Below are 15,635 nucleotides of genomic sequence, written 5' to 3'. Positions count from 1 at the left end.
TTTTTTTGAGATGGAGTCTGTCTCCCAGGCCGGAGTGCAATGGCGTGATCTCTGCTCGCTGCAACCTCCGCTTCCTGGGTTCAAGCAATTCTCTGGCCTGAGCCTCCCGAGTAGCTAGGATTACAGGCACCCGCCATCATGCCCAGCTAATTCTTGTATTTTTGTAGCGATGGGGTTTCACCGTGTTGGCCAGGCTAGTCTTGAACTCCTGACCTCAAGCAATCCACCCACCTTGGCCTCCCAAAGTGCTGGGATTACAGGTGTGAGCCACTGCGGCCAGCCAGTTTGATCACTTATGTGCAGTTTGACAAATGCACATACCAATGTAGGCTCCACCCTGATTATCCCAAGAAGTCCTTGTGGCCGCTTGTGGTCAGGCTTCCCCAGCTCCAGGCAATTGCTGATTGATTTGTTTTGCCTGTTTCTTTTTGGCGGTGGGGGGGGTGTTAACTTTAGGTTCAGGGGTATATGTGCAGGTCTGTTATATAGGTAAATTGCATGTCATGGGAGTTTGATGTACAGGTTATTTTATTACCTAGGTAATAAGCATGGTACCCGATAGGTAGTGTGTTTTTTTTTTTTAGACAGTCTCTGTTGCCCAGGCTGGAGTGCAGTAGTGTGATCTCAGCTCACTGCCACCTCCGACTCCTGGGTTCAAGCGATTCTCCTACCTCAGCCTCTCAAAGTAGCTGGGATTACAGGCACATGCCACCACACCTGGCAAATTTTTATATTTTTAGTAGGGACAGAGTTTCACCATGTTCACCAGGCTTGTCTTGAACTCCTGACCTCAGGTGATCTTCCCACTTCAGCCTCCTAAAGTGCTGGGATTACAGGCGTGAGCCACTGCACCCAGCCCCAATAGGTAGTTTTTTTGATCCTTATCCTCCTCCCACCCTCCACCCTCAAGTAGGCCCTGGTGTCCTTGTTCCTTTCTTCGTGTCCATGTGCATTCAGTGTTTGGCTCTTACTTATAGGTGAGAAAATGTGGTATTTGGTTTTCTGTTCCTGTGTTTGCTTAGGATAATGTGTTTTGCCTGTTCTTGAATCTTCTGTACATGAAATCGTACGGTTGCATTCTTTGCATCTGGCTTGTGTTCAGCATAGTGTTAGGTGATTCAGTAACTTGTCCTTTTCTATCACTGGGTAGTATTCTGTTGTATGGGCGTATATAGCACACAGCGTTTCACCTGTTGATGGATGTTTGGATTGTTTCCGGTTTTTGGCTATTGTGTATAGTGTTACCATGAAGATTCTTGCATAAGTCTTTTTGCAAATACATATTTTCCTTTCTTTTGGGAAGATAGGTATGGTCATGAGGTAGGTATATGTTTAGTTTTACAGAAACTGCCTTTGTCTTAATTGATTGTACCATTTTAGACTCCTACTGGCCTTTTTATTTTACCTCAGTTGTTCTTAGTGTCTTCAGTTCTTCAGTGTTTTTTGTTTTGTTTTGTTTTCAACCCATAGGTAACATCATAGATGTCCTTAATTTTAGGTTTGGGTTTTTTTTTTTTTTGAGACAGGGTCTTGCTCTGTCGCCCAGGCTGGAGCTGGGACTACAGGCGCCTGCCACCACGCCCGGCTAATTTTTTGTATTTTTCGAAGAGACGGGGTTTCACCATGTTAGCCAGGATGGTCTCGATCTCCTGACCTCGTGGTCCACCCGCCTCAGCCTCCCAAAGTGCTGGGATTACAGGCGTGAGCCACCATGCCCGGCCTGATTTTTTGTTTTTAAATAGAGAAAGAGGGTCTTGCTATGTTGCCCAGGCTGGTCTCCTGGGCTCAAGCAGTCTTCCTGCCTTGGCCTCCCAAAGTGTTGGGATTATAGGCAGGAGCCATCATGACTAGCTTGTTTTGTTTTTTCTAAAACTTGCTGTGTGAGTGGTAAACCCTTTTTAATCATGAAAGATGTTTTTCCAGATGCATGCTTAGCAAACCTTTTCTACTCATCCTGTTGTGGACCAGGGACTATATTTGGGTCTTGTGGGTTTAGAAGAATAAACCAGGCCAAGTTTCTACCCCAGAGCAGCTTTCTCCCTGGGATGGAGAGATAAGACCGTGCGCAGATCCCTGGAATGTGCTGTGGTCATCCGTGGCACCGGTAGGATCGGTGTCTGTTGGTGCTCACTGTTACAGCTCTGGGCACCTGATAATTGTTGGATGAGCGGATGGCGAGTACCTTTAGAAGGAGATATTACTGCTGCCTGACGAGGTTAAGGAAACTTATATGGAAAAAGTGACCTTCGAGCTAAGAATGAGGATTTGGAGATTTAATAGTGAGGAAGACCTACAGTGTGCAAATGTTGGGTAAGTCAGATCAGGAAAGGGGCTGTAGGTAGAGAAAAGCCAGTACAGGAGGCCAGTTTGGTTGGAGGGAAGGGTCCTTGAAGGGGTGGAGAAGTGGTTGTCGGAGACGAACGAATACATTGGGGCTGATTCCTCGAGGGCCTTGAGTGTTAGGCTTAGAAGCTGTAGGATTGTTCAGCTCTCAATGCAAAGCCAGGTTAGCTTCGTTTTTGGTTTGTTTTTTCTAAGTCTGAACTGGACAAAGATGGAAGGTTCTAATGCAGGGAGTGATGTGAATGTAGCCGGGCTTCAGGGGAGCTCATCTGTGTGGAGAATTGATAAGAGGGATGGGTGGCCTGGCGCGGTGGCTCACGCCTGTAATCCCAGCACTTTGGGAGGCTGAGGCAGGTGGATCACCTGAGGCTAGGAGTTCAAGACCAGCCTGGCCAACACGTCAGAGCCCTGTCTCTACTAAAAATACAGAAACTTAGCCGGGTATGGTGGTGGGTGCCTGTAATCCCAGCAACTTGGGAGGCTGAGGCAGGAGAATCAGTTGAACCCAGGAAGCAGAAGTTGTAGTGAGCTGAGATCACGCCATTGCACTCCAGCCTGGGCAACAAGAGCAAAGCTCTGTCTCAAAAAAAAAAAAAAAAAAGAGAGAGATAGAGCACAGGCTGGGGCTGAGAGACCAGTGCTGAGGGAGTGGGAGAGGGCGCTGTGCCAGGCAGGCAAGAGGTGGCTGTGGAGAGGGCAGTGCGGGGATGGAGCTGACTATGTCAGGGAGTCCCAGGGCAGGTGGAAAGAGTGTAAGTTTGGAAACGATAGTATCCAGGTCAGTTGTCAGGGAGGGTGGTGGTCCCAGAGATGGACTGGGGAACACGGGAGGAAGCAGGTGTGAGCCTGGCCAGGGCAGGGAGGTGGCATGGTTTGGGTAGGGAAGGGTGTCCTGGACTGACCACAGGTGGACATGTGAGTGCAGGCCTGGGCTGGCTCATCCAAAGAATTTATGGTGACTTTGCCCAGCCTGTGCTGGTTCTGGCCAAGCTGTAGTTGAGGGCTTTGATTCCTGTGGTGGGCCGCATTGTGACCAATTTTTCTGTCTAGGAGCATGTATGCATGTATACACATATAAATTTATATGTGTGACAAAACCATCTCACTTTAAATTTATCCCCTTTTTCCTCCCCCTTAATCTACCCCTTAACCATCTTTAACTTTGTAGTTCAGTGGTGTTAAGTATTTTCAGATTGTTTTGCAAAAGATCTCTAAAACTTTTTCATCTTTGAAATTGGAAACGAGGCTGAGTGCGATGTTTTATGCCTGTAAACCGAGCACTGTGGGAGTCCGAAGCAGGAGGATTGCCTGAGTCCGGGAGTCCTAGACCAGCCAGGGAAACATAGCAAGGCCCTGTCATTAAAAACTAAACAAAAAAATACCCACCAACTTGGTGGGTCGCGGTGGCTCAGGCCTATAATCCCAGCACTTGGGGAACCTGAGGGAGGAGATTGCTTGAGGCAGTCTAGACCAGCCTGAGGAACATGTGAGATCCTGTCTCTCCAAAAAAAAAACCAAAAATTAGCCAGGCATGGTGGCGTGTGTCTGTGGTCCCACCTACTTGGGAGGCTGAGGTGGAAGGATCACTTAAGCCCATGAGGTTGAGGATGCGGTGGGCTGTGTTTGCACCATTGCACTCTAACTTGGGTGACCAAACGAGACCCTGTCATAAAAAAAAAGACGGAAAACTGAAACTAATTAGACATGAATTCACTCTCCTCCTGCCCTCCAGTCCTTGGCAGCTATCTTTCTACTCTGTTTCTGTGATTTTGACTATTTTATTTATTTATTTTATTTTTTCAAGACAGAGTCTTGCTCTGCCGCCCAGGCTGCAGTGCAATGGCGTGATCTCGGCTCACTGCAACCTCCACTTCCTGGGTTCAAGCGATTCTCCTGCTACAGCCTCCCGAGTAGCTGGGATTACAGACGCCTGCCACCAGGCCAGGCTAATTTTTGTGTTTTTATTAGAGACGAGCTTTCACCATGTCGGCCAGGCTGGTCTCAAACTCCTGACCTCAGGTGATCCACCTGCTTCGGCCTCCCAAAGTGTTGGGATTAAAGGCCTGAGCCACGGCGCCCGGCCTGATTTTGACTTTTTTAGATGCTTCGTGTGAGTGGAATCCTGAGTATTTGCCCTGTCTGGCTATTTGACTTAGCATAATGTCCTCAGCTTTCATCCATGCTGTAGCATGTGTCAGAATTCCCTCGACTGAGTAATACCCATTGTTTATATGCATGATGTTTTCTTTCTTTTTATTTTGTTTGAGACGGAGTCTCACTCTCGCTTTGTTGCCCAGGCTGGAGTGCAGTGGCATGATCTTGGCTCACTGCAACCTCCGCCTCGTGGGTTCAAGCAATTCTTCTGCCTCAGCCTCCCGAGTAGCTGGGATTACAGGCACCTGCCACCACACCCGGCTAATTTTTGTATTTTTAATAGAGATGGGGTTTTGCCATATTGGCCAGGCTGTCTCAAACTCCTGACTTCGTGATCTACCTGCTTTGGCTTCCCAAAGTGCTGGGATTACAGGTGTGAGCCACCACGCCTGGCTTGACATTTTCTTTATATATTAATCGATTTGACGGAGGAAAACTTTGTATACAATTAACTACAACCATTTATAGTACAATTGAGTGGAACCACCAGCACCTCTGGGCTATAGAACATTTCCATTGTCCCCAAGACATTCCTTGCCCCCCTTTGCTGTTCATCCCTCTCCACCACTGGCCTCAGACAACCACTTTTTGTCCCTATAGCTTAGTTTACATTTTCTAGAATTTCATATGCATGGAATCATACGGTGTGTACCCTTTTGTGTCTGGCTTCTTTCACACATCATAGTGACACTGAGATTCATGTTATTGCATGAATTGGTAGTTCATTTGGGGAGGCTACTTTGATAGATACTAGCCTGTCTTCTTTGATTCCAGGCCTCCTGCTTCTAGTGCTAAATCACTGTCACCTCTGGCCTGAGTGCCGTAATGACCTCCTTATATCCACTCTGCTCCCTTCCAGCCCCTTTCCCACCCTGTAGCAGGCAAAGAGAACTTTATAAAAAGCACGTTTGACTGTGACCACCCACTGTTCAAACACATCAGTGGTTTTGCACGATAGATGGTTGAACTGATGCTGCAAATGATCTGGCCCCTGTGGTTCCTTCCAAAATCATCTTGCATCTGTCTTGCTTCCTCCATTCTAGCTATTCTGCATTTCCTTAGAACCCGTCCCTTAGTATCCTGGAGTAGGCAGTCACCACGTACCTCTCCATATCTCCCAGCAGGGAGTGGCTTGACTTTTGTTCCTCTGAGCCTTTGATTGGCAGCTGGCTCCCTCCTGTGAGATCAGGGGCAGCTCTGTTGCTGCCTGCTGCTGCAGCTGTAGCGCCTGGCACTTAGTAGGTATTCACTTCATGATGGAATGAATGAACGAGACTGTTCCTTTTAGATTGGGCTCCGTCACGGGCAGCCCTGAGGTTTTCTGCACGTATGTGTGCTGAGCCCCTGTCTTTCTGGTTTTGGCAGGACGAGCAGCTGAGGGCCCTGGTGAGGCAGTTTGGACAGCAGGACTGGAAGTTCCTGGCCAGCCACTTCCCTGTGAGTACAGTCCCTCTGTGGCCCTCCCTTGGGGCAAGGACTCTGAGAGAACAGTGTGCCTGGGGCAGACTTTGCCAAGGAGAGGAAAAGGAAGTTCCTTACTAAGCCCCTCAAAACAAAACCAAATAAAACAGGGCAAATGAACGTTTGTAGGATCTTTCTTCCTAAACTAGCATTCAGGGCATACTGATGTAAACATCTCCCAGCTCCTCAGCATGCCTGGTGGTCTTCAGGCTCTGAGACATTTGCAGCATGTGGTGCATATTTGCATATCTTCCTGTGAGTCAGGAGTGAACAGGTGTTCGGTTTCTCAACAGTGAGACTGAAACTGAGGGGAAGTGATGCTTTCAGCAGGTTTTATGGTGAGGCCCCCACAGGGCTGGCGGGTGCTACCACATTCGATTAGAGCCTCCCGATGATGAGGGGGTTCCCCTCAGGACCTCCTTCTCAGGCTCTCCCACCCCTGACCCACAGGTGTCTGGGAGGGAGGGGGTGTGGCAGGAGCTGCCATATGTCTTACTGCCTGGGCTGCTCAGAAAGCAAGTCACCAGATCCCTTCCTGCCCCATCTCCTCATCTCCCCCTCTTCTGTGTAATCTGAACTCTTCAGGGAATAAAAATGCTCTCCTAGAAAAAAGCAGGGGTCCCTGGCATACAAGGAGTTAAAGACTTGTGATGGTGGCCTCTTGCGTTTGGTTGGTAGGGGGTGGCTTCCCACAGGGGCCCGAGTTTGCCCTCTCATGTAGCAAAGGGAAACTGTCCATGTTCCGGCATGTGGGCGCACAGTGTGTCGTGGCTGCATGGAACAGGACGCACCTACCCAAGGTGTGCCTAGTCCCAGGCCATAGGCCCCTGAACCTAGTACTTAACCAGGCTCCCAGCCCAAGGTCCCAGAAGTTCTCACAGATTGGTTTGTTCTTCTGTTCTTTTCCCAGAACCGCACTGACCAGCAATGCCAGTACAGGTGGCTGAGAGTTTTGAACCCAGACCTTGTTAAGGGGCCATGGACGAAAGAGGAAGACCAGAAGGTAACTGCTTGGACAGTGCCTTGTACACAGTGGGCCTTCACCCACCAGTGAACCTGGGGACTGTGAGATTGCCTTGTGTTGGGGTTGGGGGTGTCAAGCTGAGCATTGGGTGTGAGTTGTCTGCCAGCCAGTCTGACACTCTTATGCTGCCCTGGCTGCAGCCCTGAGATTCCAAGTTTCAGAGTGTCTCCAGACTTCCCCACTCATGGTCCGAGGGCTGTTGGGCTGACTACTCAGCTTCTCTTGTTCTGCCCATGGAGGGGAACAGCAGCAGTGCGGTGTTGTCATGAGAGTTAAGCAGGTGATGTTTGTAGGGGGCTTGCAGGTCCTGTACATGGTGAGCTCTCAGCAAATGGCAGCTGCTGCTATCCCTGATTTAATGGTGATTGCACCCTGCGACCTTCACAGGGCATAGATGCCTTCTTTTGATCGCCATAGCAGTCCTGTGAAGTGGGCAAAAGTTGTTAGTCCCATTTTATAGATGGAGAGAGCAGGGCTCAGAGAGGCTGGGGATGTCCCCAACCTAGAAGAGGCAGTAAGCGCCATGACTGCCCTGGTATACCTTGGGAGTTCCCTCATCTCTTCTCCTTGATACCAGCCCAGAGGATGCCATTCTACCGAGGCAGGCGTGGCTCATGGGAAAGAGGGAGATGAAGGGAACTAGGCATTTTTTTTTTTTTTTTAGATGGAGTCTCGCTTTGTTGCCCAAGCCGGAGTGCAGTGGCACAATCTCAGCTCACTACATCCTCCGCCTCCTGGGTTCAAGCAATTCTTCCGCCTCAGCCTCCTGATTAGCTGGGATTACAGGCACCTGCCACCACGCCTGGCTAATTTTTTTGTTATTTTTAGTAGAGATGGGGTTTCACCATGTTGGTCAGGCTGCTCTCAAAATCCTGACCTCGTGACCCACCCACCTCGGCCTCCCAAAGTGCTAGAATTACAGGCGTGAGCCACCGCGCCTGGCCTGGAACTAGATATTTTTAAATTACTTTTTTTTGAGACAGGTCTTACTCTGTTGCACTGGCTGGAGAGCATTGGCTAATTTTTTTGATTGATTGAGGCAGAGGTTCGCTCTGTGATCCAGGCTGGAGTACAGTGGCACAGTCACGGCTCATTGCAGTCTCAACCTCCCAGGCCCAAGCAATCCTCCCACCTCAGCTTTCAAAGTAGCTGGTACTACATGTGCCACCATGTCTGGCTAATCTTGAAAAATTTTTGTAGAGACAGTGTCTTGCTATGCTGCCCAGGCTGGTTGAACTTCTGGGCTCAAATGATCCTCCCATGTCAGCCTCCCAAAGTGCTGGGATTATAGGTATGAGTCACTATTCCTGGTCTTTCTTTTTTTCTTTCTTTTTTTTTTTTTTTGAGACGGAGTCTCGCTCTGTCGCCCAGGCTGGAGTGCAGTGGCCGGATCTCAGCTCACTGCAAGCTCCGCCTCCCGGGTTCACGCCATTCTCCTGCCTCAGCCTCCCGAGTAGCTGGGACTACAGGCGCTCGCCACCTCGCCCGGCTAGTTTTTTGTATTTTTCAGTAGAGACGGGGTTTCACCGTGTTAGCCAGGATGATCTCGATCTCCTGACCTCGTGATCCACCCGTCCTGGCCTCCCAAAGTGCTGGGATTACAGGCTTGAGCCACCGCGCCTGGCCTTTTTCTATTTTTTGAGACTGAGTCTTGCTCTGTTGCCCAGGCTGGAGTGCAATGGCGCCATCTTGGCTTACTGCAACCTCCACCTCCCGGGTCCAAGCAGTTCTCTGCCTCAGTCTCCCGAGGAGCTGGGATTACAGGCTCCCACCACCACTCCTGGCTCATTTTTATATTTTTAGTAGAGATGGGGTTTCACCACGTTGGCCTGACTGGTCTTGAACTCCTGACCTTGTGATCCACCCACCTTGGCCTCCCAAAGTTTTGGGATTGCAAGCGTGAGCCACTGCGCCCGGCCTTTGTTTTTTTTTTTTTTTAATTTGTAGAGACAGGGTCTTCCTATGTTTTCCAGGCTGGTCTTGAACTACAGGGCTCAAGCTATCTTCTCACCTTGGCCTCCCAAAGTTCTGGGATTATAGTCATGAGCCATGGCTGGCACTTCACTTTAAAATTAATTTTAATTAACTCGGTGTGGTGGTAGAGTGCCTGTAGATGGAAGGCTGAGTTGGGAGGATCGTTTGAGCCCAGGAGTTCAAGGCTGCAGTGAGCTATGATCACACTACTGCATTCTACCTTGGGTGACACAGTGAGACCCTGCCTCAAAAAAAAAAAAGCCTGGGTGTGGTGGCTCATGCCTGTAATCCCAGCATTTTGGGAGGCTGGGGTAGGTGGATCACCTGATGTCAGGAGTTCGAGACCAGCCTGACCAACATGGCGAAACCGTGTCTCTACTAAAAATGCAAAAATGAGCCTGGTGTGGTAACACATGTCTGTAATCCCAGCTGCTTGGGAGGCTGTGGCAGGAGAATCACCTGAACTGGGGAGGCGGAGGTTGCAGGGAGCCGAGATCACGCCATTGTACTCCAGCCTGGACTGTAAGAGTGAAACTCTGTCTTGAAAAGGAAAAAGAATGAAATTAAATTTATTTATTTATTTGTTTTTGAGGCAGAGTGTAGCTCTTGTTGCCCAGGCTGGAGTGCAATGGCATGATCTCGGCTCACTGCAACCTCTGCCTCCCAGGTACAAGCGATTCTCCTGCCTCAGCCTCCTAAGCAGATGAGATTACAGGTGCACGCCACCATGTCTGGGTGATTTTTGCATTTTTAGTAGAGAGGGGGTTTTGCCATGTTGGTCAGGCTGGTGTCAAACTCCTGACCTCAGGTGATCCACCCGCCTTGACCTCCCAAAGTGCTGGGATTACAAGCATCAGCCACTGGGCCTGGCCTGAGACCTTGTCTCTTAAGAATAAAATAAAATTTAGTTTGAAAATACTTTTTTGGCTGGGTGTGGTAACTCACACCTGTAATCTCAGCACTTTGGGAGGCTGAGGTGGGTGGATAACTTGAGGTCAGGAGTCTGAGAACAGCCTGGCCAATATGATGAAACCTCATCTACTAAAAAATACACAGATTAGCAAGGTGTGGTGGTGTACCTGAATCCCAGCTACTTGGGAGGCTGAGGCTGGACAATCGCTTGAACCTGGGATGCGGAGGTTGCAGTGAGCTGAGATCGTCCCCCTGCACACCAGTGAGACCCTGTCCGGGCGCGGTGGCTCAAGCCTGTAATCCCAGCACTTTGGGAGGCTGAGACGGGCGGATCACAAGGTCAGGAGATCGAGACCATCCTGGCTAACACGGTGAAACCCTGTCTCTACTAAAAATACAAAATTAGCCGGGTGTGGTGGCGCACGCCTGTAGTCCCAGCTACTTGGAAGGCTGAGGCAGGAGAATTGCTTGAACCTGGGAGGTGGAAGTTGTGGTGAGCCAAGATTGTGCCATTGCATTCCAGCCTGGGCAACAAGAGCAAAACTTCATCTCAAAAAATTAAAAAAAAAAAAGGAAAAACGTAAAATCTTTAAAAACAAAAACAAAGTAATATGTGGTTGCTATAAAAATTTAAACCATAAGGAAATGAAGTCAAGTATTTATTCACCAAAATCTTTGCCAAAAGAAGCATCCACTCTTCCCAGTTTCTTGTGGCCTCTGTGCACACAAGATCATGTGTGTCTATTGTATAGGCAGGGCCTGGCCTGGCTCTTGTGGCTGAGTATGTTGTGGTTTGTGTCCTGAGCTAGGAAGCCTGACTGAGGGCAGGTAGGGACTCAGGTCCGGCTAGGTCAGCCCGCCATGCCTGCTACCATGGCTCAGCCTGTGCCCTCCCAATTTCCACAGAAGTGCTGGGAGGTCTTGTGGCAGCCTGGGGCATGGCCAGGGTGGGAAAGTCTATTTCCCACCTTTAGTTTGGACCCCTGTGGTTGTTCCTCCTCATCCCTCTGCTCTTTTATACTTAGCTTATTGGGTTGAGCCCTGAAGAGGGAAGCAGGACTCAGGTGCCTTTGTTTACCCCTGCTTGATCTCTACCCTAGAAAGAGTCTCTGGCATTCTTGACCTAGATTTATTTCAGGCAATAAATGAGAGGGATGTGGTCAGATCCTCAGGTAGGACCTGTGGGCTACACAGAGTCATACTGGGTGGCATCCCCTGCCACCCGCTCAGTGTTGCCTGAGGGGATGTGGTAGGTGACACCTCCCAGGGCCGTGGCAAGACTCAGGTGGATGTGAAGGGCGAGGGAGGGGCCGGTGCAACTGGCTACCCAGAGGCTTTTCTCCAAGGTCATCGAGCTGGTTAAGAAGTATGGCACAAAGCAGTGGACACTGATTGCCAAGCACCTGAAGGGCCGGCTGGGGAAGCAGTGCCGTGAACGCTGGCATAACCACCTCAACCCTGAGGTGAAGAAGTCTTGCTGGACCGAGGAGGAGGACCGCATTATCTGCGAGGCCCACAAGGTGCTAGGCAACCGCTGGGCCGAGATCGCCAAGATGTTGCCAGGGAGGTAAGCTGTCTTCTTGGGGGTTGGGGCAGGTTCCCGGGAGGCCAGGCCCACCCCTCCTTCTGATGGAGGAGGGTTCCTTGGTGGGTACTGTGGTCCTATGCTCTTGTCCTCTAACACCCAGCCTCGGCTTCAGGACTCCCAGAGGCATGCATAGTCAGGAGGAAGGGTGGCTCCCCAGGAAGGCCCTGTCTTCTGTCAGCTTAAAAGAACAGATGGTGTTAAGGGAGGCCTCAACAAGAAAGTGGGAACCCTGGAGTCTAGTTCTCATCCAGTTCCCAGCTCACTGTGTCTTCTTGGTTAGCCTCTTCTCTTCGACTTCAGTTTCTTCTAACACAGAATAGGCTTGAAATGTGGGGTAGATGGGCTTTCTTTAAGAAGAAAATGGTCAGGCCGGGCGCGGTGGCTCACACCTGTAATCCCAGCACTTTGAGGAGGCTGAGGTGGGTGGATCATGAGGTCAGGAGATCGAGACCATCCTGGCTAACACAGTGAAACCCTGTCTCTACTAAAAAACACAAAAAATTAGCTGGGTGTGGTGGTGGGCGGCTGTAGTCCCAGCTACTTGGGAGGCTGAGGCAGGAGAATGGTGTGAACCCAGGAGGCAGAGCTTGCAGTGAGCTGAGATTGCGCCACTGTACTCCAGCCTGGGTGACAGAGCCAGACTCTGTCTCAAAAAAAAAAAAGAGAAAAAAATAGTCAAAAATCAGGTAGTACTATAATCTGCTAAAAGGTTTTTTTTTTCTTAAAAGGTTTGTAATGAAAAACATCAGTCTTTGTCACCACTCTGTTAACTCACTCTACTAAAACAGACTCATCTTTTTGAGTTCTTTATCACTATCTCTGTAAATGATGTGCCATTTTACATATTGATCCTCTGCTGTGGGAGATTAGCTTTCTTAGGCTTTCCCACTCCCCATATGTCCCTATTGCTCCAATAATGTATTATAGTTATTAAAATAATAATATTCATGGTTGGGCATGGTGGCTCATTCTTGTAATCCCAGCACTTTGGGTGGCTGAGGCGGGTGGATCACTTGAGGTCAGGAGTTTGAGACCAGCCTGGCCAACATGGTGAAGCCTCATCTCTACTAAAAATACAAAAAATTAGCTGGGTGTGGTGGTGGGCCTGTAATCCCAGCTACTTGGGAGACTGAGGCAGGAGAATTGCTTGAACCTGGGAGGCGGAGGTTGCAGTGAGCCAAGATCACATCACTGCATTCCAGCCTGGGCCACAGAGCGAGACTGTTTCAAAGAAAAAAATTTTTTTTTTCCTAAATGCTGAAAGCATTCCATGATCTTTTCTCCTGTTTTTCATCTCTTTTGCTTCCTTTTCTGGGAGATTTCTTATCTTCTAACCCTTATTTTGAAGTTACTTTCACTAAAAATTTTACTTGCTAAGGGCTCCTCCCTTTTCTGTCACTCTAACACCCAGCCTCAGAGTTTCAGGTACATGGGATCTCTTGGAAAAGTTTTCACCTGTGAGGGAAGGAGTGGAAAAAAGTAGGGAAAGGGCCAAGCAAGGGATGGGGTCTTGGAAAATCCAGCTTTGGCCTGATATAAGGCCAAGAGGTGTGTGTATTCACATGTATACATGCAATGCATGTACATGTGAGGAGGGCGCATGTGTACATGGGTCAGGGAACTCCTGGGCCATCTTTGGTTGTGCCTTCCAAGGGCTGGGTTTTTTTTTCTTTTCTTTCTTTCCTTTTTTTTTTTCATCTCACTCTGTCACCCAAGCTGGAGTGCAGTGGCGTGATCCAGGCTCGCTGCAAACTCTGCCTCCCAGGTTGAAATGATTCTCCTGGTTCAGCTTCCCAAGTAGCTGGGACTACAGGTGCGCACCACCATGCCTGCCTAATTTTTGTATTTTTAGTAGAGACAGAGTTTCACCATGGTGGCCAGGCTGGTCTCAAACTCCTGACCTCCTGCCCACCTCAGCCTCCCAAACTGTTGGAATTACAGGCATGAGCCACTATGCCCAGTCTCTTTTTGAAACAGGGTTCTCACTCTGTCACCCAAGCTGGAGTACAGGTGTATGGCTCATTGCAGCCTCAATCTCCTGAGCTCAAGCAATCCTTCTGCTTCAGCCTCCCAAGGACCCGAGACTACAAGCGCATACCAGCATACCCAGCTAGTTTTAAAATTTTTTGTAGGGGCAGGATCTCCCTGTGTTGCCCAGGCTGGTCCCAAAGTGCTGGGATTATAAGCATGAGCCACCACACCTGGCCTGGCACCCTATTCTTATTTTGTGGTTTCAATAGCTTACTTCTCTGTCAATATATATATATATTTTTTTTGGTGTTTGTTTTTTTTTTGACCGAGTTTCGCTCTTATCACCCAGGCTGGAGTGCAGTGGCATGATCTCGGCTCACTGCAACCTCTGCCTCCTGGGTTCAAGTGATTCTCCTGCCTCAGCCTCCTGAGTAGCTGGGATTACAGGCGCCCGCCACCACACCTGACTAATTTTTGTATTTTTAGTAGAGACGGAGTTTCGCCATCTTGGCTAGGCTAATCTCAAGCTCCTGACCTCAGGTGATCTGCCTGCCTTGGGCCTCCCAAAGTGCTGGGATTACAGGTGTGAGCCACCGCACCTGACCCTAAGCTGGATATTGTTCCCCTGTTTTCCATCTTCTGAAAACTTGTAAAAAAATCTCTTACTAGTGGCTGTCTTCTACCTGTTTCTCTTTGTCCTTGTGAATTTTTGCCTTGCTTGATTTTGAATTCTTTTTATTGTCATGGCAGTGTGGTCCCGGCAGGGAGAGAAAATGCCAGATCGTGTGTTTTCCCCAAAGTCTGAAATGATCCCTTTTCAAAGCTCAAACCTGAATGTGTCATCTTTCTGGGGCTTCCCCTTACACTTGGGTTGGAAACTTTGGCTTCTTTCCCCACATGGCATGTTTGGCTCACAGCTGCCCCCAGCCTCACTTTGATCCACTGTCACTTGTGCTCACTTGGTTTTAGCTGCTTTGCCTCCTGTCAGTCCCTCGAACCCTGAGGTCTTCTGACAGCTCTTAGTGCTACTCTGTCCGCCTGCAGTGCACTCCCGCTTGTGCCTATTGTGTAGCTAATGTGTTCTTATCCTTCAGTTCTCAGTGGGGGCGCTATTTCTTCAGAGAAGTTTTATCTGTTCTCCCAGACTGTGGTTGGTCCCCAGTGACTTCTGTTTTGTGCCCACACCTGTCTGTGGAGTAGTGTGTACCCCAGTTTTAGCTGGAGATAACGTTCATCTTCCCTGCTAGATTCAACTGTCAGTGGCAGCTACCTGTCTTATTTACCGATGGATCCCCAGTGCCTACAATAATGCCTGGCACACAGTGGGTGCTTTTTATATGTGAGCAAAAGAATGAGTCTCACTATAGCTTGGGGCACTCCAGACTCTGGTCTTGGGGAGTGGGAGGGCTGGGGAGGTGTTTTGGGTGAGGTTCCCTCGAAGCAGAACCTGTGACTCAGAGTTTCAGGTACATGGGATCTCTTGGAAAGGTATTCACCTGTGAGGGAAAGAGTGGAGAAAAGTAGGGAAAGGGCCAAGCAAGAGGTGGGGTCTGGAAAATCCAGCTTTGGCCTGCTGTAAGGCCAAGTGGTGTGTGTATTCACATGTATACATGCAAGGCATGTACGTGTGAGGTGGGCACACGTGTACATGGGTTGGGGAACTCCTGGGGCACCTTTGGTTGTGCCTTCCAAGGGCTGTTTTTTGTTGTTTTTTTTTTTTCTTTTTTTTTGAGAGGGAGTCTTGCTCTGTTGCTAGGCTGGAGTGCAGTGGCACGATTTCAGCTCACTGCAACCTCTGCCTCCCAGGTTCAAGCAATTCTCCTGCCTCAGCCTCCTGAGTAGCTGAGATTACAGGCATGCACCACCACGCCTGGCTAATTTTTATATTTTTAGTAGAGACGGGGTTTCACCATGTTGGCCAGGCTGGTCTTGAACTCATGACCTCAGGTGATCTGCTTCCAAGGGCTGTTACGCAGATAAAGTCATAGTAGAAGCCGTTGGCAGCATGTCCGTTAGCTGGGGGATTGGATGCACTGTAGGGACAGAGGATCTGGGCAAAGCACCAGGAGCACCCCTTACTCACACCTTTGCCCGGTGAACATTGTGTCCCTGAGGGCTTAGAGTGCAAATGATCTGAGGATATCCTCTTAGACTGGGTGCTCAGTCAAGTTGTTACTTTCTGTTCACTTTTCTTTTTTTTTTTTTTTT

The 15,635-nt window shown here is 49.2% G+C and overlaps 1 protein-coding gene across 2 annotated transcripts in view; it reads left to right on the top strand.

Moving 5' to 3' along the window:
* Nucleotides 1-15,635, top strand: part of MYBL2 (v-myb avian myeloblastosis viral oncogene homolog-like 2) — a 58,866-nt gene that overhangs the window by 8,515 nt on the left and 34,716 nt on the right. The window contains exons 3-5 of one of the 2 annotated variants that reach the window (XM_011929027.1): nucleotides 5,863-5,934; nucleotides 6,869-6,961; nucleotides 11,215-11,435. In XM_011929027.1, the coding sequence (XP_011784417.1) occupies nucleotides 5,863-5,934; nucleotides 6,869-6,961; nucleotides 11,215-11,435 (386 nt within the window). The remainder of the gene's footprint in view (nucleotides 1-5,862; nucleotides 5,935-6,868; nucleotides 6,962-11,214; nucleotides 11,436-15,635) is intronic. The other variant, XM_011929028.1, reaches the window with a different exon arrangement.

This window comes from Colobus angolensis, unplaced genomic scaffold, assembly GCF_000951035.1.
Source record: "Colobus angolensis palliatus isolate OR3802 unplaced genomic scaffold, Cang.pa_1.0 Scaffold8, whole genome shotgun sequence".
NCBI classification, from domain to species: Eukaryota; Metazoa; Chordata; class Mammalia; order Primates; family Cercopithecidae; genus Colobus; species Colobus angolensis.
Note: the sequence above shows the minus strand (reverse complement) of the source record. Positions and strands in the feature narration are given on the sequence as shown.